The 22,981-nt window shown below is 37.1% G+C and overlaps 1 protein-coding gene and 1 long non-coding RNA gene across 2 annotated transcripts in view; one reads left to right on the forward strand and one right to left on the reverse strand.

Moving 5' to 3' along the window:
• The window catches only part of LOC131982946 (uncharacterized), a 596,045-nt gene that overhangs the window by 109,627 nt on the left and 463,437 nt on the right, over window positions 1-22,981 (forward strand). The window lies entirely within an intron of this gene.
• The window catches only part of cacng4b (calcium channel, voltage-dependent, gamma subunit 4b), a 38,120-nt gene that overhangs the window by 4,122 nt on the left and 11,017 nt on the right, over window positions 1-22,981 (reverse strand). Inside the window, exon 2 of the mRNA XM_059347523.1 lies at window positions 7,363-7,446. Within this exon, the coding sequence (XP_059203506.1) occupies window positions 7,363-7,446 (84 nt within the window). The remainder of the gene's footprint in view (window positions 1-7,362; window positions 7,447-22,981) is intronic.

The following is a 22,981-nucleotide window of genomic DNA, read 5'->3' on the forward strand; positions in this document are numbered from 1 at the left end:
CATCCATCTAAATATCTATCTATCCATCCATCCATCCATCCATCCATCCATCCATCCATCCATCTAAATATCCATCCATCCATCCATCATGCATCCATCTATCCATTATGCATCCATCCATCCATCCATCCATCCATCCATCCATCCATCCATCTATCTATCTATCTATCTATCTATCTATCTATCTATCTATCTATCTATCTATCTATCTATCTATCTATCTATCTATCTATCTAAATATCCATCCATCCACCCACCCACCCATCCATCCATCCATCCATCCATCCATCCATCTAAATATCCATCCATCCATCCATCAATCTATCCACCCATCCATCCATCCATCCATCCATCCATCCATCCATCCATCCATCCTTCCATCCTTCCATCCATCCATTCAAAGGCAAAGGTGTAATCACACCCTGAAATGGTTTTAAGACAATTACTTTCTTAATATTTGTTAGAACAATAAAGACACCAGTTAATAAAAGACTAAAACAAATTACACAATTAATCAGCCGCTCAATAGATCAAATTCCCAAGCAATAGACACCAAATTAAAACAAGAAATTGGCAATAAAATCATGGAAATTATACTCATTTACATGTTTTTGAAGAAGAATCCACTTCTTTTCATGTTGCGCCCTCGTCTATCCAGTCCCACCTCTTCTCCCAACCAGTTTTTTCATAATTTGTACTTTGTGGCCTTGTTGTGACAAAGCGCTGCTAATCAGCTGCAGAATGTAACAAGAGCTCTCACTGACTATCACCTCCCCAGAAATTAATCATTGTGTGATTTTACAAGTTTCCAAGGATGGAGGAGCTTATTCAACTGTAAAGTCTTTCATGAAGCCCTCCTTTTATTTATTTCTAACGACAGAATTTGGACTTCGCCCATATTCTGATAAATCTTCTTTGTTCTTCTCTGCATATTACGCAGATACTGAACTGCTGGAGCCTTTAATGAAGGTTCTTTGCTGACTGAATATCTTCAATGTCCTACTAAACAAATCACAATCTGCATATAAGCCTTGTTGTTGTCACACTGGAAATAATCGCTGTGAAATCTACAGTTATTTGCTGTATTATTCACAGTTCATCACTGTGTTTTTACAGTATAGTGCTGCATAATTTACAATAAAAATCAGTCATTGTGACAAAATTACAGTTGTCAAAGCATTACTGTGGAAAAAACACAGTAGACAGTGTAATACTGGGAAAAGTAAAGTAGACGACTGTATTTTTCCATTTTTATCATAATTTTGATTCAGAATCAGTCCTAAAAAATTAACATAAAGTAAAGTTTTTCATACAAAACACATTAAGAAAATCAATTGTAAAACAGTATATGTATTAATATTATTTGCTTTAGTGTATAGAGTAATTGCAATTGCATTTACTAGTTATTTCTATAAAAAACTAGTGATGAAATTATTATCAAATTAACAGTATTGTTTACTGTGCCATATTGCCATATACAGTACCATTAAAAATCACAATGATTAACTGTTTTTATTCTTACAGTAAACAAATCAGTACTGTAAACACAACTAAAAAAATCTGTTTATTTTACAGTATAAAAAAAACAGTACAGTAAATAAAAATACAGTAGTTCTACTGTAAATAATAATTACAGTAAGTTACTTGTTAATTGCTTCTAATAAGTTACTGTAAAAATCACAGTAAATTCTTTACAGTGCATTTCTTATCGCCTTCCAGAAAAATACCTTCAATTTGTAAAAAAAAAAAAAAAAAAGAGCAGATTTAGAGATTAATCTGGTTCTAACAAGGATTTTAGCTCCCTGTCACTGCAGCTCAGAATAAACAAGTTCCTCTCACAGGTCACAATAAGCTTCATGTAACAGAAACCCCCACAGAAAATTGGTGGAAAATACAAATAAGCTGCTGATCCTGCACCAGCATCACTCAAAGTAATGACGTCTTGGCTGCTAGCACTGCAAATATTACAGTATTTTTCATGCCCTTTGTTAAATAATGGATTTAATTCTTAATAAGAAAATATTAATGAGCTTCTTTTATGTTAGAAACCACAATGTAAGGGTTTCTTTTGTGGGGTTGAAACTAATTGATTAGCCAGTAAGGAACATTTTATTCAAGTGTAACACACAAGAGGGTTTTATTATTCTTTAATATCTATTGTGAGAAATGACTCTGTCTATGGTCGGATAGAAACAAGCTGAAGCAGAGGGGTTTTTGTTTTGTTTTGCTTTCTCTTTCTCTTTTTTGGCTCTGTAATATTAACAAGTTATCATTTTTTTCCAAAGAGGATTTTCCTGTGACCATATACTTAGACTTAGACTTAGACTCCCTCAAGGAAAGTTCCAGTAGCATACAAATACAAATGCAATTAAAATAAGCAAGTAAACAAAACAATACACTATTAAAGTAAATAAGTGAAAAAAGATCAGATAAATAAATGTAGAGAACTGTATGGAGGATGGATATAGATAAATAAATATAGAGGAATATATGTGGATAAATGATCAAATAAGAAGAAGACTTAAATTAGCAGTTAAATAAAATATTGCATGGTTATTGCACAAGAAAAGGAAGAAGATGAGCTTATTATTGTACAGTGAGTGACTCTCTCCTCCTCCTCCTCCCAAGTGAGGAGTTGTACAGCCAATATAATAATATAATATAATGTAATAATATACCTACTAGGGCTGAGACAATATATTAATATTATAGCTATACCCGACTGTATATCATCTTTGATTTTGGATGCACCAACAAGTTCTCCAACATAAACGGCACAAGAAGTCTAGTGTCAGTACCAAGATTATTATAGTTCACGAAAACGAATGAAATACAGAAAACTAGGATTGAAAAAAATAACTGAAATAAAAATAAAGTAAGAAATAAAAACAAAGTAAGAAATTATAAGAGTTATAATAAGAGGTTTTTTTTTAAATGACAACTAACTGAAACTGTGTTGTGTGGTTACAAAACTAAAACGACCAAATTATAGTGTCTTTGTCAACTTTTTTCATACATAATCCAGTGTTTCTATTTCTCCGCCGCTGAGTGTGTGTATTCCTGCTTTGTGGGCTTCCGGGAGAAGCGCGAGTGAAATTACCGTAATGACACCATATTGGCTGTAAAGAGCAACTTGTCATCTTTCAGAAAACATTGGAATTTTCCGGATAGCGCAAACCGTTTAGTTATTACGGTAAAAGTGTTGCAGGCGCAACACAGTAAACTTTGGATATTGTGCTTTCAGTCCAGTTATAGTCAGATTAAGGCAATAATTCGTTTTTTTCAAGTGTCATGTAAACAGTTTTTAGTCTGACTTTGCTGGTTTCAGGAAATATAATGCCTATGCATATCATCATGTCAAGATGACGGCTCTAGCATTTATTTAATTCAAGAATATTTTTCAACATATTGAGAAAAAAGGTCACATGTATTTCATTAGAATCAAGAAAAATGCATGTGTCATTAGTTAGAATACACTAATTCTAAGGTATTTTTGGGTTCATTAAGATTAGATATTTTTGCCTGTTTTGGAAAGTCTTGACAAGCCAAATTTTCTTGTTCAATTAGCAGATCATTTTGCTATTTTTAAGCAAAATACACCTAATTTTTTTACTTTTTTTCTTGTTTTTGCGAGGTGGCTTTTTGCACTGTGTCTTACTGAATGCTGTCTCGTTTCTTCCTCACTTCCTCCTCTGCATTTTATCACTCTCTGTATGAGAGTATTGTGTGTTTGGACACTGCTTTCAGAAATAACAGTGAGACGCTGAAGGTCAGTGGACTTCCTGCACGTCCTAACCAATAAAGGAATGATAAAGGTCAGACAGAAGCTCCTTTTACTGAGTCTGTTCAAGGAAAGAGGAAATGTTGCACCGTTATTCTACTTTGCTGTTCTGTAGAAAAGGTGCAAGGACAGAACCTTGGACAAAGTTGTTCTGCCATTAATCCAGCGGCAGAACAGTAGCAGCAGCTGAATCAATGTCTGTGTGAAAGGGCAGGAAATACAGGCTGAAATATGTGCCACCAGAACCTGAATCTGAATTATTTATATTTGAATTTGAGTTGCTTAACCCTCCATCAATTTATTGAAAATACACGTTTTATTTACAGTAATAACTTTATTTATATGTGATATGTAGACAAGCTGAGAAAGCCAGTTAAAATATCAATCATAGGAGCTTTCACAGTGTGCCATTTATGTTTCTAGACCATTTTTAAATGGTGAATTTTCTTGCTACAATGAAAACTATTACTATTTTTAATTTACATGCAAATAGACTGTTTTGTAGTTATATTATGTATTGTTTTTTCTGCTGTTTTTGTGTGTATAAATGGTAAAAAAAAAAAAAAAAAAATTAAATGGTACATTTCCATAGACATATTGTGTCTTTTGTTTGTATTTTGGGTTCCTGGCAGCTTTATACTTTAATTAAAAAATAAAATGAAAAATCTGACTGATAGCCAAGTTTGTGTGGAGAAAAAGGAGCCATGCATGTGATGTAAGGACAGACTGAAAGATGCTAAACAGAGACAGAAATTAATGCATAGGAAGCTGACAAATTTGAACCAAAATCTCCTGGACTTGAGAGGTTTAACTTGAATAATTGCATTAAAAAAATGAAATTGAATCACATCATTTGAATTTGTATTGTTCAATTTGAATCATTGCATTGAAAAACTGAATCTGAATTGGGTTTTTTTGGTAACATTTGTTGCCACCCCGTTGCCATAGCGCCTCTTCGGCCAATCAGCACCTCCATTTTCTTTTGTAACATTTGTTGCCACCCGGTTGCCATAGCGCCTCTTCGGCCAATCAGCACCTCTGTTTTCTTTTGTAACATTTGTTGAAAGAATGAAAGAAGTTAGACCAGCTTCGTAGTGGAAAATCTTAAGAGAAAACAAAAGTTTCTAGAAAGACAGCCCTGTGTGGGATTTATTGACAAGTATCACAAAACAGATACAATATTCAAGATACACAAACCAGGTCCTTGTTTCGAACAGCAATTGTCCAGTTTTCATATTTCTGTCACTATTATACCTAATGTTCGTGCATAAGGTCTCTTGCTTTCCTGTTATTGGTCTCAAATGGTGCAGTGGGATTTCCTAAATCAGAGCTGCTCATATCTTAATCCAGTAGAAGTTTCCTGTAAAGAGACTGTGACTGTTGGTCAGATTTCTGTGTGTTTGTCAAAACATATGGCTGATATTTGAATATATCTTCAAATGAATACAAAACAGCTTGACCATGGATGAGGCTGGAACGGAACGGAAGTGGTGATTGGCCGAAGAGGCGCCATGGCAACCGGGTAGCAACAAATGTTACCAAAAAAAAACGGAGGTGCTGATTGGCCGAAGAGGCGCTATGGCAACCGGGTGGCAACAAATGTTACCAAAAAAAAAAACAGAAGTGCTGATTGGCCGAAGAGGCGCCATGGCAACCAGGTGGCAACAAATGTTACCAAAAAAAAAACGGAGGTGCTGATTGGCTGAAAAGACGCTCTGTGTATCTTCGTAGCAGAAAATTGAAATTGAATTTTGCGAACTGAATTTGAGTTGTGAGAACTTAATGTTCAGTTCCAAACTAATAAATTAAATTTCAAATTACAATTCAGATTCAGTTTTTCAATGCAATGGTTCGAACTGAACAATACAAATTCAAATGATGTGATTCAAATTCAGTTTTTTAATGCAATTATTAAAGTTAAGCAATTCAAATTCAAATATAAATAATTCAAATTCAGTTTCTGGTGGCACATATTTCAGCCCATAAGGAAAGCACTACATTCACACCAACACATCACACCTCTTTACTGGTGCTACCCTTAAAAACATTCAGTCCCTGTAGAAATCAATACAAACACAGTGCTTTTATTTTGAAGGCCATTTACGTATGTGCATGCATTCATAAGCACCTGCACAGATTTTATCTTGTTAAAACACTTTGCTTTTTGCACAGGGCAAATAAATTGTTTGTTTACTGCATAACACACATGCTCTATATTGTTTTTGTGGTTTGAATGTATTTTGTGTTTAAAATACATTGGTTTTTACAATTTTTTACTGCTATATTTGACTAACTCCACATTAACATAGTCTTTTCATTACATATATTCTTACCAATAACGGCTCTAAAACCAGATAATTTACTGCATTTTATAAAGCGATTAAATTCATATCGAGCAGAATTTAGTTCAGAGTATTGATCCGGACCTCCACAACCTTAACAGTATCTCATGTGGCCTCTTGGGGAAATTAATTGCCCACCCCTGCTGTATGAAGTGAGGGTCATTTCAAAGACATAGACAATTATTTTGGACCCTCTAAATCTTATACATGTTGAGGAACAGATGCTTCCGACAGGGCGGAGGTTTAGTCTGAGGCAGCACTAACAAATACAGATTGTCCTTTGTACCATCTGCTATTGTTTTGGGGTTCTTTTTACAAACTTTGGATGCCATGATACTGCATGCTCTACTTTTCCTGATTTATGGTGAGTAGGGATGTCATTGGAACTGATACTTTGGTATTTTATGGGTAACACTTTACAATAACCATCATTTATAGATGGTTAACAGATAGTTTATTAATGTTTAATCATCCATTATAAACCATATATAGGCCATTTAGAATTGTAAATACATAATTTATTAATGTTTAACTAACTAAATCATTTATAAATGGCAAATAGAAGGTATATTAATGTAAGTTTATGGTTACTTTACCATTAACAAACAATTTAATTATAATTAATAGTTCATAAATAGTGTTAGTTGCACTCATTTTAACATTTTCAACACCATATTAAGTATGTTAATGATTTTGAAATGATTCATATACCTTTAAGAAATTGGTTGAAAACATTTAACGAGTATAGCTCTTTGTAAATGGTTAATAATTGGTTTATAAACCATGTATAAAAATCACTTTAGTTGGTTATTGTAAAGCGTTACCATTTTATGTATAATAATACGACAATATATTTGAGATCTATACACCAATCTGAGTTGGTCCATTCTGCATAACGAGTACTTATACTTTGATACTTTAAGTACATTTTGATGCTGATACTTTTGTACTTTTACTAAAGTAAGTTTTGATTGCAGGACTTTTACTGTAGTGGAGTAATTGTGTAATTAGTACTTTTATTATTTAAGTAAGGTATATGAATACTTTCCCCCCCACAGTGACATCCCTGTTGGCGAGAGTGAACGACTTGTGAATGATATATGGTTTGTATTTTTGTTGTTTGTCAAGATAATTGCCCCTGGTGCAATTATTAATAATCTCTCACATCACAAAGCGAAGCGTAATAGTTCTCATTCTTCAATACTGACATAAAGAATTCTCTGAGTGTGGAGCACTTACGCAGCAGGTATTCAGAGCTGTCGGTGTCGTAGTCGTTGTCATCAGGGAAATGGTTGATTCTGTAACAGGTGCCTTGATTGATGCCTGCAGAACAAAGAGAAAACAGTCTCCATATTAATGATGAATTACAGTCCATAAGGTGCTGTAGCAGTCTGATAAATGTAATGTTTCGGAGGACTCTTCAACCAACAAATAGGATCAAGAATAATCTCCTTTTAAGGCAAGCTCAAGTGAAACTGGATTTATTTAATGCTTGGGGCTTTGACTTTTGATGTGGATCCGTCAAACTCCAGTTGGTTTCGGCTCGATGTGTGGGAGCCACTGTTGCTCCCAACCCAGAAACCTGTTTTTTGTTAAAGTGTGTCCACTGGAGTAAGACGCTCCTGTGCTCTTGTCTCTGATAAAAGAGAAAGGATTGGAAAGTCATCGCTTGTTCGACCTCTGGTTATTTTCCTCTGCTCCTTGAGGAAGAAGAGGCAGCAGGATGCTGTCATGTTTTTTTAATAACCACTTTATTCTCAAACTTTATTCCTTTGTGGCTCACCGTGTGTGGACTCTTCCTCATAGCTTGTGTTGGATGGAAAGAGCTGGATCCAAACATAAAGCACACAAACGCAACATATTCTTGTTATTCTCTCTCCTTCGACTTTGACCTGAACTTAACACTGTAGGAGGGGCACAGATGGGATTTTTGAACTGGGAAATTATTTTAACTAAATTAGTTATTTTTCCACTCCATGCCTTAACGTATGTTTATTTTCAACATTTTTAAATTAACTGTATTGTAAACAACAACTAACATATTTACATAAATAAAAATAAGTTTGTACATGAAAATCCCAACATGGTCTCACAGGAATCCGTGAAATAGCCACGGATTCGCTTAACTCAAAATCCGTGGAATAGCCACGGAATCACTCAAATGAAACTGACACGGATTTCGCTACAATACAAGTTAATGACAGTCATATCCCGTGGCTATTCCAACATACAAAGTGATTATGTACATTCACTGAGTGAATATTTAGGAAATAAAATGTATATTTCTCGCTAGAAATGTGATCAAAATCCATTTTTATGCAGAAACTAAGTCAAAATATTGATTTTTCACAAAAAATGAGAGAACTGTCCGCCATGTTTTTTCTTCTGACTGCCGGGACCTTGAAAGTCACGTTACTTGGAACAAACCAATAGGAAAAAATATCCATGGAATAGCCACGGGATATGACTGTCATTAACTTGCATTGTATCGAAATCCGTGTCAGTTTCACGGAAATTTGAGTGATTCCGTGGCTATTCCACGGATTTTGAGTTAAGCGAATCTGTGGCTATTTCACAGATTCCTGTGAGACCAGGTTCCAGCATCCAAGTGCAGCCAAACAAATTTACTGACTTGAAGCTGACTCAATGAAGGACCCAAAAACATCTCTCCTCCTTTAACCCTCTGGAGTCACCAATCACGCCAACATTATCAAATCATATGACTTCTTCATGATGTCATGGCGTAAAAATGAAGCAGTGTGTTTCCATCAACTTCCCTCTAAAATACTGGCTTAAAACTCCATGAGGCCAGTTTTTGTTTGATGATGATAGGCCAAGTAAAACCGGAGATAAGGTCAAATATATTTAGTATAAATATATAGAACCAGATGTTCTCCTCATTTTACCTCTTATATGCAACTTGTGTCCACATTTGCAACATTTTGTTGTGTTTCTTTGGGTTCAAAATGTTGATACAGTAAGTCAAAGTGAAAAAATAATGATCAGGTCATAAAGATGAGGTTGTGCTGATAAAAAAAAAGATACCTACATGACGTGGAAAACGTTGTTTTAAGTGTTATATACAGGCAGAATGAAAAGGATTCAAAAACGGCCAAAATAGCCCCAGACTCCAGAGGGTTAATTACCCTGAACATACTGCTGGGCAATTTGTTGTCTGTCCAGTCTGTCAAGCCTTTAGATCCAGCGTTTCCCACAGGATTTTGTGAGATTATGATAGGGTGACCCAAACAATGTAGGGGGGTCTTTGAGCATGGTCCCCCTTTCATGGTCCCCCTTTAAGGGCAAGAAATTCTTGCCCTTATAGCCTAAATCATTGCATATTTTTAATGAATTATTATAAAGGAGAATAAGGGTTCTTCTGTTTCATTTAAGGCATCATATTTTGACAGTCTTCTTCTAAATTCTGTGGTGGATTCTGCTAAAACATCCATGTGCTCTTATTTTGAAAGCGACATGTGTTCGCTTTTATTTTGAAGGCGGGTCTAACACGTTCTTACATATCGCCTTATGGTGTGTTCAGTTCAGTTGGAACTTGGAGCTCGGAATAACGTTGAAAATTCTGACATTCGTGTAGACCTTGAACGCACCATTAGGTACCACACAAACGCCGGACTCTCTATGTGCTGCAATGTAAATTAGTCTAACTACTGGAGATTATATATGCCTTATATATTGTAAAGGAGAATAAGGGTTCTGTTTTATTTAAGGCATCATATTTTGAACGTTTTCTTGTAAATTCTGTGGTGGACTCTGCTAACACATCCATGTGCTCTTATTTTGAAAGCTACATGTGTTTGCTTTTATTTTGAAGGCAGGTCTAATACGTACATACCACCTCATGGTGTGTTCTATTTACACTAAAAGTTGGAACTTGGAGATCGTAACAATGTGGACAATTCTGAGATTCTTGTAGACCTTGAACGTACCATTAGGTACTCTCTATGTGCTGCAATGTAAATTAGTCTAACTAATGGAGATTATATATGCCTTATATATTGTAAAGGAGAATAAGGGTTCTGTTTTATTTAAGGCATCATATTTTGAACGTTTTCTTGTAAATTCTGTGGTGGACTCTGCTAACACATCCATGTGCTCTTATTTTGAAAGGGGGATCGGGATCACTATGAATCTGGGGGGGATATATTCCCCCTGTCCCTAGAGCCATCTACGCACATGGTCAGCAGGGATTATTGTTGTCCATTCCCATCTGGGTCCACAATGAATCCCATAAAATAAAGACCACAGCTCAATGCACACATATTGGAGGCAGAAGGCCAATGTAGGAAAGTGTATTTGTTTGTGTGCTTTTCGGGATCAGTGCATGCGCCACACAGTGCAGGGATTAAGATTGCGGTGCCCGGAGGGATTTGATGGCTTGTGGCGCGTGTCCAAATCCAGCTCAGGTGAATGGTTGAGTGCCAGGAGGAACAAGAAGCCTATTTGAACAACAAAAGACCGTGTGGTGGAAGCTTTTAATGCGGGAGAATGGAGTGGAGGGTGAGAAAGAGAGAGACAGAGAGAGAAGCCTGTAGCTGTAATTGTGCAGGATTATAAACAACACCTTGCTGAGAGAGAAAGGGGTTGGGGGTGGGTTAATGGATGTGCTCCGTGCTGCGGTGGTAGCCTAATGCTGGGAGCTCTTTGGCTCCATTTGGGATGTGAATACCCTCAACACTTCAGTTATTCTGAAAACTACACCCACAGAATAAAGGTGGGCTGTGGCTTAGTTTGCATATTTTTACATGAGCCTATCTATGTTTTATGTGCTCATCTTCGCATATATTTGCATCACAGAGAAGGAAAAAAGCAAGTGACCATTCATTAAGCCATTGGAGCCTTTGGATACCAGAGGCACATTTACCACTTGGTGTCTAAAGAGTCTAGAGTGGTAAATGTGTTTGATTTTTGACGCAATGAGACTTTGATATCACTGAGACAGCTAGTGATGTGTCGGTTGTGAACGAGTCGGTTCAAAGAGCCGGCTCTCTTTAAGTGAACAATGGGAGCCGGCTTACGTCCGTCAGTGAGCCCTTCTTCTTTCTTTTTTTTACTTTTATCGTTAGAAAAAGTACCTGCGGGTGCTGCGGATGCTGACTACGGGTGTCACGTGCAAGTTGTACGAACCAATCATTTGGATTGACATGCATCATACCACCAAGCAGGGAGGGGCGACAATGACAGAAATAATATAATATAATATAATATAATATAATATAATATATAATATATATGCTGCCCCCGCGACCCGGCCCCACATAAGTGGAAGAAAATGGATGGACGGATGTATATAATATATATATTGGTCTTCCTCAATGAAAATCTGCCCTGAAAAAACTAATAAAAAGTTACAGTTAGAAAGATGATGGTGGTTAGTTCATAGAGACACCTAAAACTGTTGGATGCTGCTGTTTTGCACATTGTATTATATTTCTTTTTATTATGTTGTTTGTTTATGATTATTTTTACTCTAAACCAAAGTCCAGATGTCAGTAGTTGGCATTAACAAAGCACATTTACTTGATTGCTGTATTTAATTTCTATTTTTTTCAGTACTTTACTTGTTTTGTTAGGTGTGTGTGTTAAAGTAAAATGTCCTTTTTTAATTTCTATGCTTAGGTTTTTATAGGCATTTTCTATCTGCTTTGTGTAGCGGAGCGGTTCTTCAAGCAAGTTAGAGAGTTAACGAAGGATTTTACAACTGTAAATGCAATTGGCTACAGCAATTTATTGAAATTTAGTTTAGTAAAGTGATATTTGTGTTCAAATACAAATCACAAGTCAAAACAGCGCTAAGTTTGGCTGATTTATGAAAGGTATAAGTGGTAAAATTAAGAGCCAAGTGCAGCCAAACAAATTTACTGACTTGAAGCAATGAAGGACCCAAAAACATCTCTCCTCCTTTCATTGAACATACTGCTGGGCAATTTCTTGTCTGTCCAGTCTGTCAAGCCTTTAGAACCAGTGTTTCCCACAGGATTTTGTGAGACTATGATGGGGGGACCCAAAAAAAGTAGGGGGTCCGGGGACATGCTCCCCCGGAGAATTATTATAAAGGACAATAAGGGTTCTTCTGTTTTATTTAAGGCATCTTATTTTGACAGGCTTCTTGTAAATTTTGTGGTGGATTCTGCTAACACATCCATGTGCTCTTAATTTGAAAGCTACATGTTTTTGCTTTTATTTGGAGGCGGGTCTAACACGTTCTTACATACTGCCTCATGATGTGTTCAATTTACACTAAAAGGTGGAACTTGGAGCTTGGAACAACATCGAAAGAGGCGGCTCTTCTTGGTGAGCTGAGACAAATGATCCAGATCACTAAAAAGAGATCAAATTCCATCACTATAGAAAACAGCTTTACTCAAGCAGCCACCAATCAGGGTTGAAGGAGCGGTTAATTGGCTGAATCTCAGTTAACCCTCTGGGGTCTGAGCCTATTTGCCCTTTATATACCACATACAAAATGCTAGTATCCATTTTTTCAGCACAACTTCACCAAGATCTGACTTTTTTTTTTTCACTTTAACCCACTTTATTAACATATTGAGCCCAAAAATACACAAAAATCCTGAAATCTGAAATAAAATCATACTATTTATTACAATAAAAACCACAAATATGCTCAATGAACTATTTTGGACCTATAATGTAAACATAGGTTGCAACAAATATGGACATATAAAGATGAAATTCAAATATAATACAACTATATACAAGAAATTCCCATTAAAACATGTATATTTACAGGAATAGTGTTAGCTGATTATCAGATTTAAATTATCATATCTTTGGTTTTACATGACCGAGGAGCATCAAACAAAAAATTGATGAAAATTTAAAGTCTGTAATTTGGAGTCTACAACAGCGCTCCACGTGAACTCTTTTTTTTTTTACGGCGCTTTGAAAACGATGCATGATCTGATCACGCTGGTGCGATCACAGGCCCAGCGGGTTAAACTTTTCCTTTCTCCGTAAGCAATTTTACTTATCCTCCCCTTATTAAACTCTAATAGCCTTACAGGCAGCAAACATTGGAGCCGACCAGCCACTGTATAAAGGTCAACCTTCCCATTAACTGACAGACAGACACCTGTCAACTCCATTTCCCAGGTGCTGAAGGGTCAGCAGCCATCCTCGTCTGTGTCACAGCTTTTAAGGGCACGCTTGGTTCCATTAACTAGGTCTGCTGCTTAATAAGGGACATCAAATTAATTAGCGTCAAATCAGTCGGTGGAAATGGAGCACAAGTTTCTGTGTCTAGTCACTGATGGGAGAGAAAAAAAAAGGCTGTGGACTATTTTAAGCAGCGATGTGAGACTTTGTGCCTTGTGAAAAAACACATCTGGTTCCTGCGGTTAGATCAGGAACCGTGAAGATAACAAAAATACAGACACCTTTGCTGCCCTGTTAATTGCTGCGTAAACACTAAATCAGCTGCAGCAGCAGGGCTTGTAGCAGATTTTTAAAAACACTCCTTTTACTGTGAAGCCACAACACTACTATTTAACCCTTTGATGCTCAACATATTAACACCCCTTCTAATGCACAACATGGGTCAAAAAATTACCCTCATTAATTTCCTTCATGTTATTTAATGCTGCTGTGTGTTTCTGTGCTCAATCTTTTGATATCAACTTATTTTATGATTGAATATTCCAAGTATTCTTTAAATATCTTGTTTTTGATAACAACGGATCATTATTTCCACTTTGCCTTTCATACTTTATGAAGAAAAACGTTTTTGTATTAGCTAACTTCTTGGCTAAGTAGCTTGCTAAGCTCACTACGTGCTTAGCAAGCTACTTAGCCAAGAAGTTAGCTAAGTATTTAGCTTAGCAAGCTACATAGCTAAATACTTAGCCAAGAAGTTAGCTAAGTATTTAGCTTAGCAAGCTACTTAGCTAAATACTTAGCCAAGAAGTTAGCTAAGTGTTTAGCTTAGCAAGCTACTTAGCTAAAAAATGGATATGGATCATTTTTGACCCATGCTGTGCATTAGAAGAGTAGTGACACAAAAAGGGATTTTATTAAAAAATGAAAAAAGGAAAACACAACATTTGAATGTATGATGATCAAAAACTATTTGAGGAAAACCTGGAATACTGAATGATGAAAATAATGTATTGCAAAGATATAGAACATAAAAACTCTATCGGGTCACTTTAGACCCATGTTGTGCATCAAAGGGTTAATTTTGACTTGTACACAATTTTCTCCTTCCTCTGCTCCAGCCAGTCTGACGCCTCTGTCTTGTCTCCTGTGTGTAGGAGAACGGAAGAAATAGAAGACAATACTGCAACTGATTGGGAATCTGATTATAAACTGAGGCCTCGAGGCTTGTGATTTATGAGTGACAGTTATCAGCGCAATGTCTGTGTTTGTTGTGTGTGCGTGTGTGTGTGTGTGTGTGTCAGCTGGACGCCTCATGAAATGAAATAAAGTCTGAATACTGACTAGCTGCGAGGGAACGAGGAGGGAGGAAGCGGAGATTAAATGAGGGATGAAGGTAAAAGGAAATGAAACAACAAAAGCTCGGGGAGCAGAGGAATGATGGGGGATGAAAGAAAGATAGGAGGCCACATTAAAGAAGGACTCTGTCAGAGGAGGAGAGCAGGGAATCAGTGATAGAGTGAGATCAGTGAAGGTAGAGAGGGTGATAAAGGCCAAATGTGTTTAATAATGTTGCCATAAAGATTGGAGGACATTTGTCCGATGTGAAAGCTGTGAAACTGAAAAGGTAAAGTGGAGAACAAGTAGCAACTTCCAGGGCAGAAGAAGTGTCTGCAGTTCCTCGACTAGCCACTTCAGGTTGGCTACAAAAGCGAGTCAATCCCCATAGACCCCAATGGCAAAATGTCCAACTTTACAGCAGAAATAAACATGTTTACAGCCTGGTACAAAAACTGTTTTGTTCTCTAGAGCTACAGGACTTTATTCAAGATTCATGATAACTGTACAGAATGTGAATTTTAATATAACTCACCTGTTTAAATGAAAATTAAGGGCATGGCCACTTTGAGTCAACTCAGTTGGTTAGTAATATTCGAACCTGGTCTTACAGGAATCCGTGAAATAGCCACGGATTTGCTTAACTCAAAATCCGTGGAATAGCCACGGAATCACTCAAATTTCCGTGAAACTGACACGGATTTTGCTACAATGCAAATTAATGACAGTCATATCCCGTGGCTATTCCAACATACAAAGTGATTATGTACATTCACATCAGGGAGATTTCAAAATAAAACACAGCGGATCTTCTTTTTCTGGCGAGATCTTCACCACAAAGTGATTATGTACATTCACTGAGTGAATATTTCGAAAATAAAACATATATTTCTCGCTATAAATGTGATCAAAATCCATTTTTATGCAGAAACTAAGTCAAAGTATTGATTTTTTTCACTAAAAATGAGAGAACTGTCCGCCATGTTTTTTGTTCTGACCGCCGGGACCTTGAAAGTCACGTGACTTGGAACAAACCAATAGGAACAAATATCCATGGAATAGCCACGGGATATGACTGTCATTAACTTGCATTGTAGCGAAATCCGTGTCAGTTTCACGGAAAATTTGAGTCATTCCGTGGCTATTCCACGGATTTTGAGTTAAGCGAATCCGTGGCAATTTCACAGATTCCTGTGAGACCAGGTTCCAATAACACTTATCCACAAATTAGGGGGATGTTACAAGGTGATTGTGTTGTGACAAACTGAGAATAAATCTTACACAGTCAACACATTACATGTGAAATAATGGGTTCTTGACTAGAGTTGGAAAGCACCCTGCTGAGCACCTCCTCCTCTTCTCCATGGCAACAGCTGTTAGCCTTTAATAAGCTCATTTACATAAACAATCTCCAAGGATGCATCTGACGTCTTCATTGTATTTTGATACCCATCAAATAAGAGACGACACCTCCTTGGCGAACCCCCTTCACAACTTAACAGCACATGAAACACAACACACACATACAAACACACACACACACACACACACTTATTGTATTGGGAGCAGCTGGGGTGCCACGGGCAACAGGATGATGCACACCGTCATTATTTTGAATTAACGCTGCTCGGCCAATAAGGGAGCGGCCTCAGTGGAATACACCAATAGCATCGTCTCGAGTCCCGACAACGAGCTCCATGCGACACACGCCCCCACTTCAATAGCTTTCACACTTGAATATCTCGACAGAAAGGTTGATGAATGAGCCAATCAAAAGTGTCTTAAATATTACATTTAACTAGAACTGTGTACATGCTGTTGTTTTAACGGTAAAAAAAAGACGGCAGCTGTGGTTGCCAGAACTTTACCGTAATAAATACGGTAGAACTTTTTTAAATATTACGGTAAAAAGATATTAGCACTGTGGATTTCACGTTTAACCCTTTATCGGGCGAAGAACCATATTTGGTAACTTCAGTGGATATCAATGGGTTCCCATGTCTCTCTGTTTGGTTGTAGAACCACATGGATTTCTTCCAGCTAATCAGCAAAGATCAGGATACAATATTTCGAGAAAAAAGTTGCAAATTTACTAGATTAAAGTGGCAAATCTACAGGAAAAAAAAGTTGCAGATTTAAGAGATTTAAAGTGGCAAATCTGCACGAAAAAAGTTGCAGATTTATGAGAAAAAAGTGAAAAAAAAGCAACTTTTTTTTTGCAGATTCACCACTTTAAATCTCATAAATCTGCGCATTTTTTTCTTGTAGATTTGCCACTTTAATCTCGTAAACTTTTTTCATATTTCATATTCTTATTTTTGTTAGAGATATGGTGTTAGAAAAAGTATTTTTTCACAAAAGATACATGCAAAAATTACAGTGATGCTTGTATATATTACAGTATATATTTGTTACACACATGTGTCAGTGTATTTTACAGTGGAGTAATGTATCTTTCAAAAAAAACCTGTAAAAAATACTGTTTTGTCTGATATATACATTTACAGTGTTTCATTGTAACTGAAACTGAATTAACCCATTTATCATTTTATGGTCTTTTACTGTCATGGTTTAGCAGTTTTTCACCATAAAATCTACCCTCCAGCAAAGCGTTCTGCTTTTCCTTTTTTTCTTTTTTTTTTTATCTTCGTTGCTTTTAGATCTCTGACGGAGAGTGTGAACACTGACGAGGGGAAGCGCTCTGAGGTTTACAGCAGGTGGGATGATTGGGTTTTATGAAGCTGTAAACAGACAGAGCACTGTTACCGGGGCTCCATATCAAATGCAGACATGCACGCACAACTCAGACAGACTACACATGCATTTATTACCTTGGAAGCAGGGAATGCCAGGATGGAGCATAAAAGCAACAGTGTAATCAAACAAGCCCCTCCATTTTTCTTTTTTTTCAGCCCCAAGTGAGGATGAAAGAAAAGCAATTTGGTGAAGACATCCATGATTCAGTGTTGATATGACTGACAGTCGGTTAATTAAATTGTCACCAGGCAGCAGTTTCTTCAAACACAGGCTAGACTGTGCACGTGTATCCACGTTGTTAGGAGATCTGTCGGGCCCTACTCATGTAAACTGTTGTTAAAGCTGTTATGCTTTGTCACTTGCTCATAAAAATGTGCATATGTAATGGGTTTTTTAACACGATGGTTAATAAGACGAGACACGACAGACAAAAACACTGTTATTTTGGGCAATTTCGCTTCCATACATGTCTTCTTTCAGACTAGTAAGGACAAAATACACATTTAGGTGTTTGAAATAGAAAAAGAAACTGCCCAGCAAATAGTTTCATGTGATGTTGTGCAGAGCCGGCCCAAGCCTCCATTGGGGCCCTAAGTAAAATTCCAATTTGGGGCCCTTTATTTCTGTCAATAATATTGATTGTTGATCATTCACACACCTACTATGAACTCATTGCGACAATAGCAGTGTTGTTACATTATCCCATTGTCAGCCTGATATGTCTTTACACATTTACGGGGGTGGCCCAGTAAATAACAAAAATCAGGGATGGGCAACTTAAATGCTGGAGGGGGCCACAATGTTTCATGGACACTACCACAGGGCCACATATAGGACTGTGCATTTAACCAGACATGATGAAACTGCAATTTTAAACATGTTTACAGTGCAGAAACGTAATATATTTCATGCTCAAATGCATGTATAACAGTATAAATAGGAATACAAAAGGTTTGAAGCAAATAAAAAATAACCACTTATTGTGTGTGTGTGTGTGTGTGGGGGGGGGGGGGGGGGGTTCAGTGCAAGAACAGCAGACCAACATTTATTGCAAGAAGTAATTTTGTGCATTTTTACACTGCACTTTTAAGATTTCATGCTCAAATGCATGTAGTTGTACTGAGGGCCACTTCAAGTCAGGGTGCGGGCCGTATGTGGCCCCTGGGCCTCCAGTTGCCCATCCCTGACATAAATAATACCAATGCAATAATAATACAAATAATACCAATGAATTAATGATGAATGATGTCCAGGGTGCCACATATTGTTTTTAATCTCAAACGTAGCATGTTCAGCTACAAGAGCAACCTGGGGTTGATTTACACAACATTCCCAATGGTAAAGCATTGTATTTACTGTAAAAGAGTCATTTTTTGCTTCAAAAAACTGCAACAGCAATGTTAAAAAAAAAAGTTGTAGTGCAAGAGCAACATTCATCCAACCATCCATCCATCCATCCATTTTCCTCCGCTTATCCGGGGCCGGGTCGCGGGGGCAGCAGGCTAAACAGGGTATTCCAGACGTCCCTTTCCAATAAAGTGCAAATAAATCGTTGTGTGTTGTGGTGAATTGCTGGTGTGGTTTGCACTTCAGGGCCACCGTAATTTGATCATATTGCAAAATATAACAGAATTGTTTTTATTTTTTATTATTTTCTCTTGGGGGCCCCCTAGTGGCCACGGGGCCCTAAGCAGTCGCTTAGTTTGCTTATGCCTTCGACCGGCTCTGATGCTGTGTCCCTGTTGTGGCCCTGTCAGATGGCAAAAACTGCAACGTGGAAACAAGGTTGATGACATTTTAATTTTGAAGTTTTTACGTGTCCTTAAAAAGGCGGTTGCTAACAAGTGGCTAAATCAGGCGGCAACCTCCTGGTCTGAGCAGGGAGGCAAACCAGGAAGTGCCTTAAGCTGCATTCTACCAAAAATTCCAGCAGGGGGCGCTGAGTTTGGCTGCAAAAACATTTCTGTCCATTCATTTCAATGCAAAATGAGAAAACTTTGCACTTGATTTATTACCTCAGAATATTTTTTTAGGACAACATTATGGTCTCAATCACTAGTAATAAAATCCTCTTCAAGACAATTTGATGTTAATAGTTCTAATAATGGCCCCATTTAGAAGAAAATAGAAGATAAAGAATCGTATGATTTGGGGCGTGGCTACCTTTGATTGACAGGTCACTAACAAGGAGAGCCGCCATCAGGAGAGAAGCAGAACAATGCGTATCCATGGCAACCTGTCAATAAAGTTATATATAACATTATATAGATATAAAAAAGGACGTTTAGCGGTTTGGTCTCATAACTTAGACCCTTTCACTGTATTTTCACTTAATGACAGTTTATTTGAACGTTTTGTTCATTAAATGTCTTGTTCAGCGTTTGGTTGGACTAACAGACACTCCAAGGAGTCGCTGCTCAGTTTTCTGAGGTCAGTAACGTACATTTTGTTTTTGTCTTTTGCTAGCCAAAATGAACATATCGTCTGCCCCCCGTATCGGAAACAAGATGGCGACGAGTGTAACGCTGAACTTGATGCTTCCAACGGGCCACAAGCCAACAGGTGACATCACTGAGTCCATTATTTATATCCAGTCAATGGGCTAAATGAGACTACAGTGGTTGTCGGGGACATGAAACAGCATCACACCTGACACGAACGAGAACTCTCTCACTAGTTACAGCCTCTAGTCGTGTTTTTCAGTGCTCTTGCAAACTCTTGTAGATTGTAGATTTGGTAAAAAAAAAAAAAATCTTCAAAAAGTTAGCTTTTTACTTTCGTTGGCTGCATTAACGCTTCAAGCATCATAAAAGTGGTGTTCATTTGTGAAGATTATCCTGCTGAACATCATAAACATTTGTTTGCAACATAGGAGAATTCTCCATAGATTGCATGGTGGTGCTACAAAAAATGTCATTTTGTTTGCTCTCTATTATTTTCAGTTTTTTCAATGTATAAAGCATGCTTAGCCTGCTGCCCCCGCGACCCGGCCCCGGATAAGCGGACGAGAATGGATGGATGGATGCTGAATGTTTACATAAACTTTAGCAACATAGGATATTCTAGTTTTCCATCCAGAAGGGATGTCCGGCTGATGGCCAGGAAAAGTTACACAACTTTCATTATGGAATTACTTTTGAGGTTCAAATCAAATCATTAAATGTCTCAAAGTTTGCTGGGAGCTCACAACAGGCTCTGTGACTGTCTCCACTAACCAGGTACGATTTCAAATGTTTTTTTGGTCACTTTGAACACCACAGGCTGTCTGCCTTCTAGTTTCATTATATCCAAAAGAAGGCCGATGTCACCCACTCACACCACAACAGCCCAGACTGATGAGTAGAACCACAGGTAAGAACTACAGGGCGAACTGTCCCTTTTATCTATCCACACAGCTGCTCCCATGGGTCACACAGGAACTTTATTTCAAAGAAGAAGCAAAGAGAATTAAATTTATCCTAAATTAAAAAGGGCAGAGGGTTTGTGAGTGTGAACGGGGTGACAGAGGGTTCATTAAAAAGTAGAATGTAGCAGATAAAAGAGTAATAGAGTTCATCACTATCTAGATCAGGGGTCTCAAACTCTCGGCCCGCGGGCCAATTGCGGCCCTTGTGACGATATTTTGTGGCCCCCACCTTGATATGAAAGTTTAATGTGAGTTTTATATGAATGGCACTTTACCGTGTTGTGTGTGGAAGGTCCCTTTAATTACTTTTTTTGGTAATTTTGTGTCTTTTTTTTTGGTAATTTTGTCTTTTTTTAGTTATTTTGCGTATTTTTTGGTAATTTTGTGTCTTTTTTTAATACTTTTGTGTCTTTTTTTAGTAATTTTGTGTCTTTTTCTAATAAATGTGTGTCTTTTTTTTAATTTTGTGTATTTCGTGGGTCATTTTGTGTACTTTTTTGTCATTTTGTGTATTTTTTCCCAGTAATTTTGTGTCTTGTTTGTCATTTTGTGTCTTTTTTGGTTATGTTGTGTCTTTTTTAAACCATTTAGTGTTTTTTCGGTCATTTTGTGTCTTTTTTGTAATTTTGTGTCTTTTTTAAGTAGTTTAGTGTTTTTTCAGTCATTTTGTGTATTTTTTTTTTAATTTTATGTCTTTTTTGGTCATTTTGTGTCTCTTTTTAAGTAATTTAGTTTTTTTCTGTCATTTTGTGTCTTTTTTTGGTCATTTTGATACTGCCTTCAGCGGCCCCCAGGTAATTTGAGTTTGAGACCCCTGCTTTAAGGTTTGCAACTATCTATCAACACAGCTGCTCCCATGGGTCACACAGGAACTTTATTTCAAAGAAGAAGCGAAGAGAATTAAATTTATCCTAAATTAAAAAGGGCAGGGGGGTTTGTGAGTGTGAACGGGGTGACAGAGGGTTCATTAAAAAAGTAGAATGTAGCAGATAAAAGAGTAATAGAGTTCAACCTCTAAAGAGACGAGAGGAGAGAGAGCACATCAGGCAGAGGAGAGGCGGACGGAGTGACGAGGGGGAAGTTGGGGCCTGCTGACTAATTAGTGCCCCCGCATGGCTTCTCAGTTGTCACGCTTTAATTACAGACTTGTATAGCATGGTGGAAATGACAAAGTGACCCCCCACCCCACTTTAACAGAACCCTCCTCTCAAACTCTCACTCGTGCACCAACCCATGGCGAGCTGGGATGTTTACTGTAAATATGTACCTGCTAATTGGATTATTTTTTGGGTAATTTTGTGTCTTTTGGGGGTCATATTGTGTCTTTTTTAAGTAATTTAGTGTTTTTTCAGTCATTTTGTGTCTTTTTTGGTCATTTTGTGTCTCTTTTTTGGTCAATTTGTGTCTTTTTTTGGTCATTTTGTGTCTCTTTTTTGGTCAATTTGTGTCTTTTTTTGGTCATTTTGTGTCTTTTTGGGGTCATTTTGTGTCTTTTTTGGTCATTTTGTGTCTCTTTTTTGGTCATTTTGTGTCTTTTTTGGTCATTTTGTGTCTCTTTTGGTCATTTTGTGTCTCTTTTTTGGTAATTTTGTGTCTTTTTTGGTCATTTTGTGTCTTTTTTGGTCATTTTGTGTCTCTTTTTTGGTCAATTTGTGTCTTTTTTGGTCATTTTGTGTCTTTTTTTGGTCATTTTGTGTCTTTTTTTGGTCATTTTGTGTCATTTTTTTGGTCATTTTGTGTCTTTTTTGGTAATGTTGTGTCTCTTTTTTTGTCATTTTGTGTCTTTTTTGGTCATTTTGTGTCTTTTTTGGGTCATTTTGTGTCTTTTTTTGGTAATGTTGTGTCTCTTTTTTTTGTCATTTTGTGTCTTTTTTGTGTCATTTTGTGTCTTTTTTTGGTCATTTTGTGTCCTTTTTGGTCATTTTGTGTCTCTTTTTTGGTCATTTTGTGTCTTTTTTGGGTCATTTTGTGTCTCTTTTTTGGTCATGTTGTCTCTTTTTTGGTCATTTTGTGTCTCTTTTTTGGTCATTTTGGGTCTTTTTTCGGTCATTTTGTGTCAATATAAATATGTACCTGCTAATTGGTTTTATTTCCTTGAGTCACACAAAAGCAGCATCCTACTGGGTGATTCTCATGAAGCCAGTCTAAGTTCTGTCTGTGAATATTATAAGGACATACTTTATTAAACTAGTGAATTTGGGTAATGTGGGACACTTTTTGCAATTT

This window comes from Centropristis striata, chromosome 13, assembly GCF_030273125.1.
Source record: "Centropristis striata isolate RG_2023a ecotype Rhode Island chromosome 13, C.striata_1.0, whole genome shotgun sequence".
Lineage (NCBI taxonomy): Eukaryota > Metazoa > Chordata > Actinopteri > Perciformes > Serranidae > Centropristis > Centropristis striata.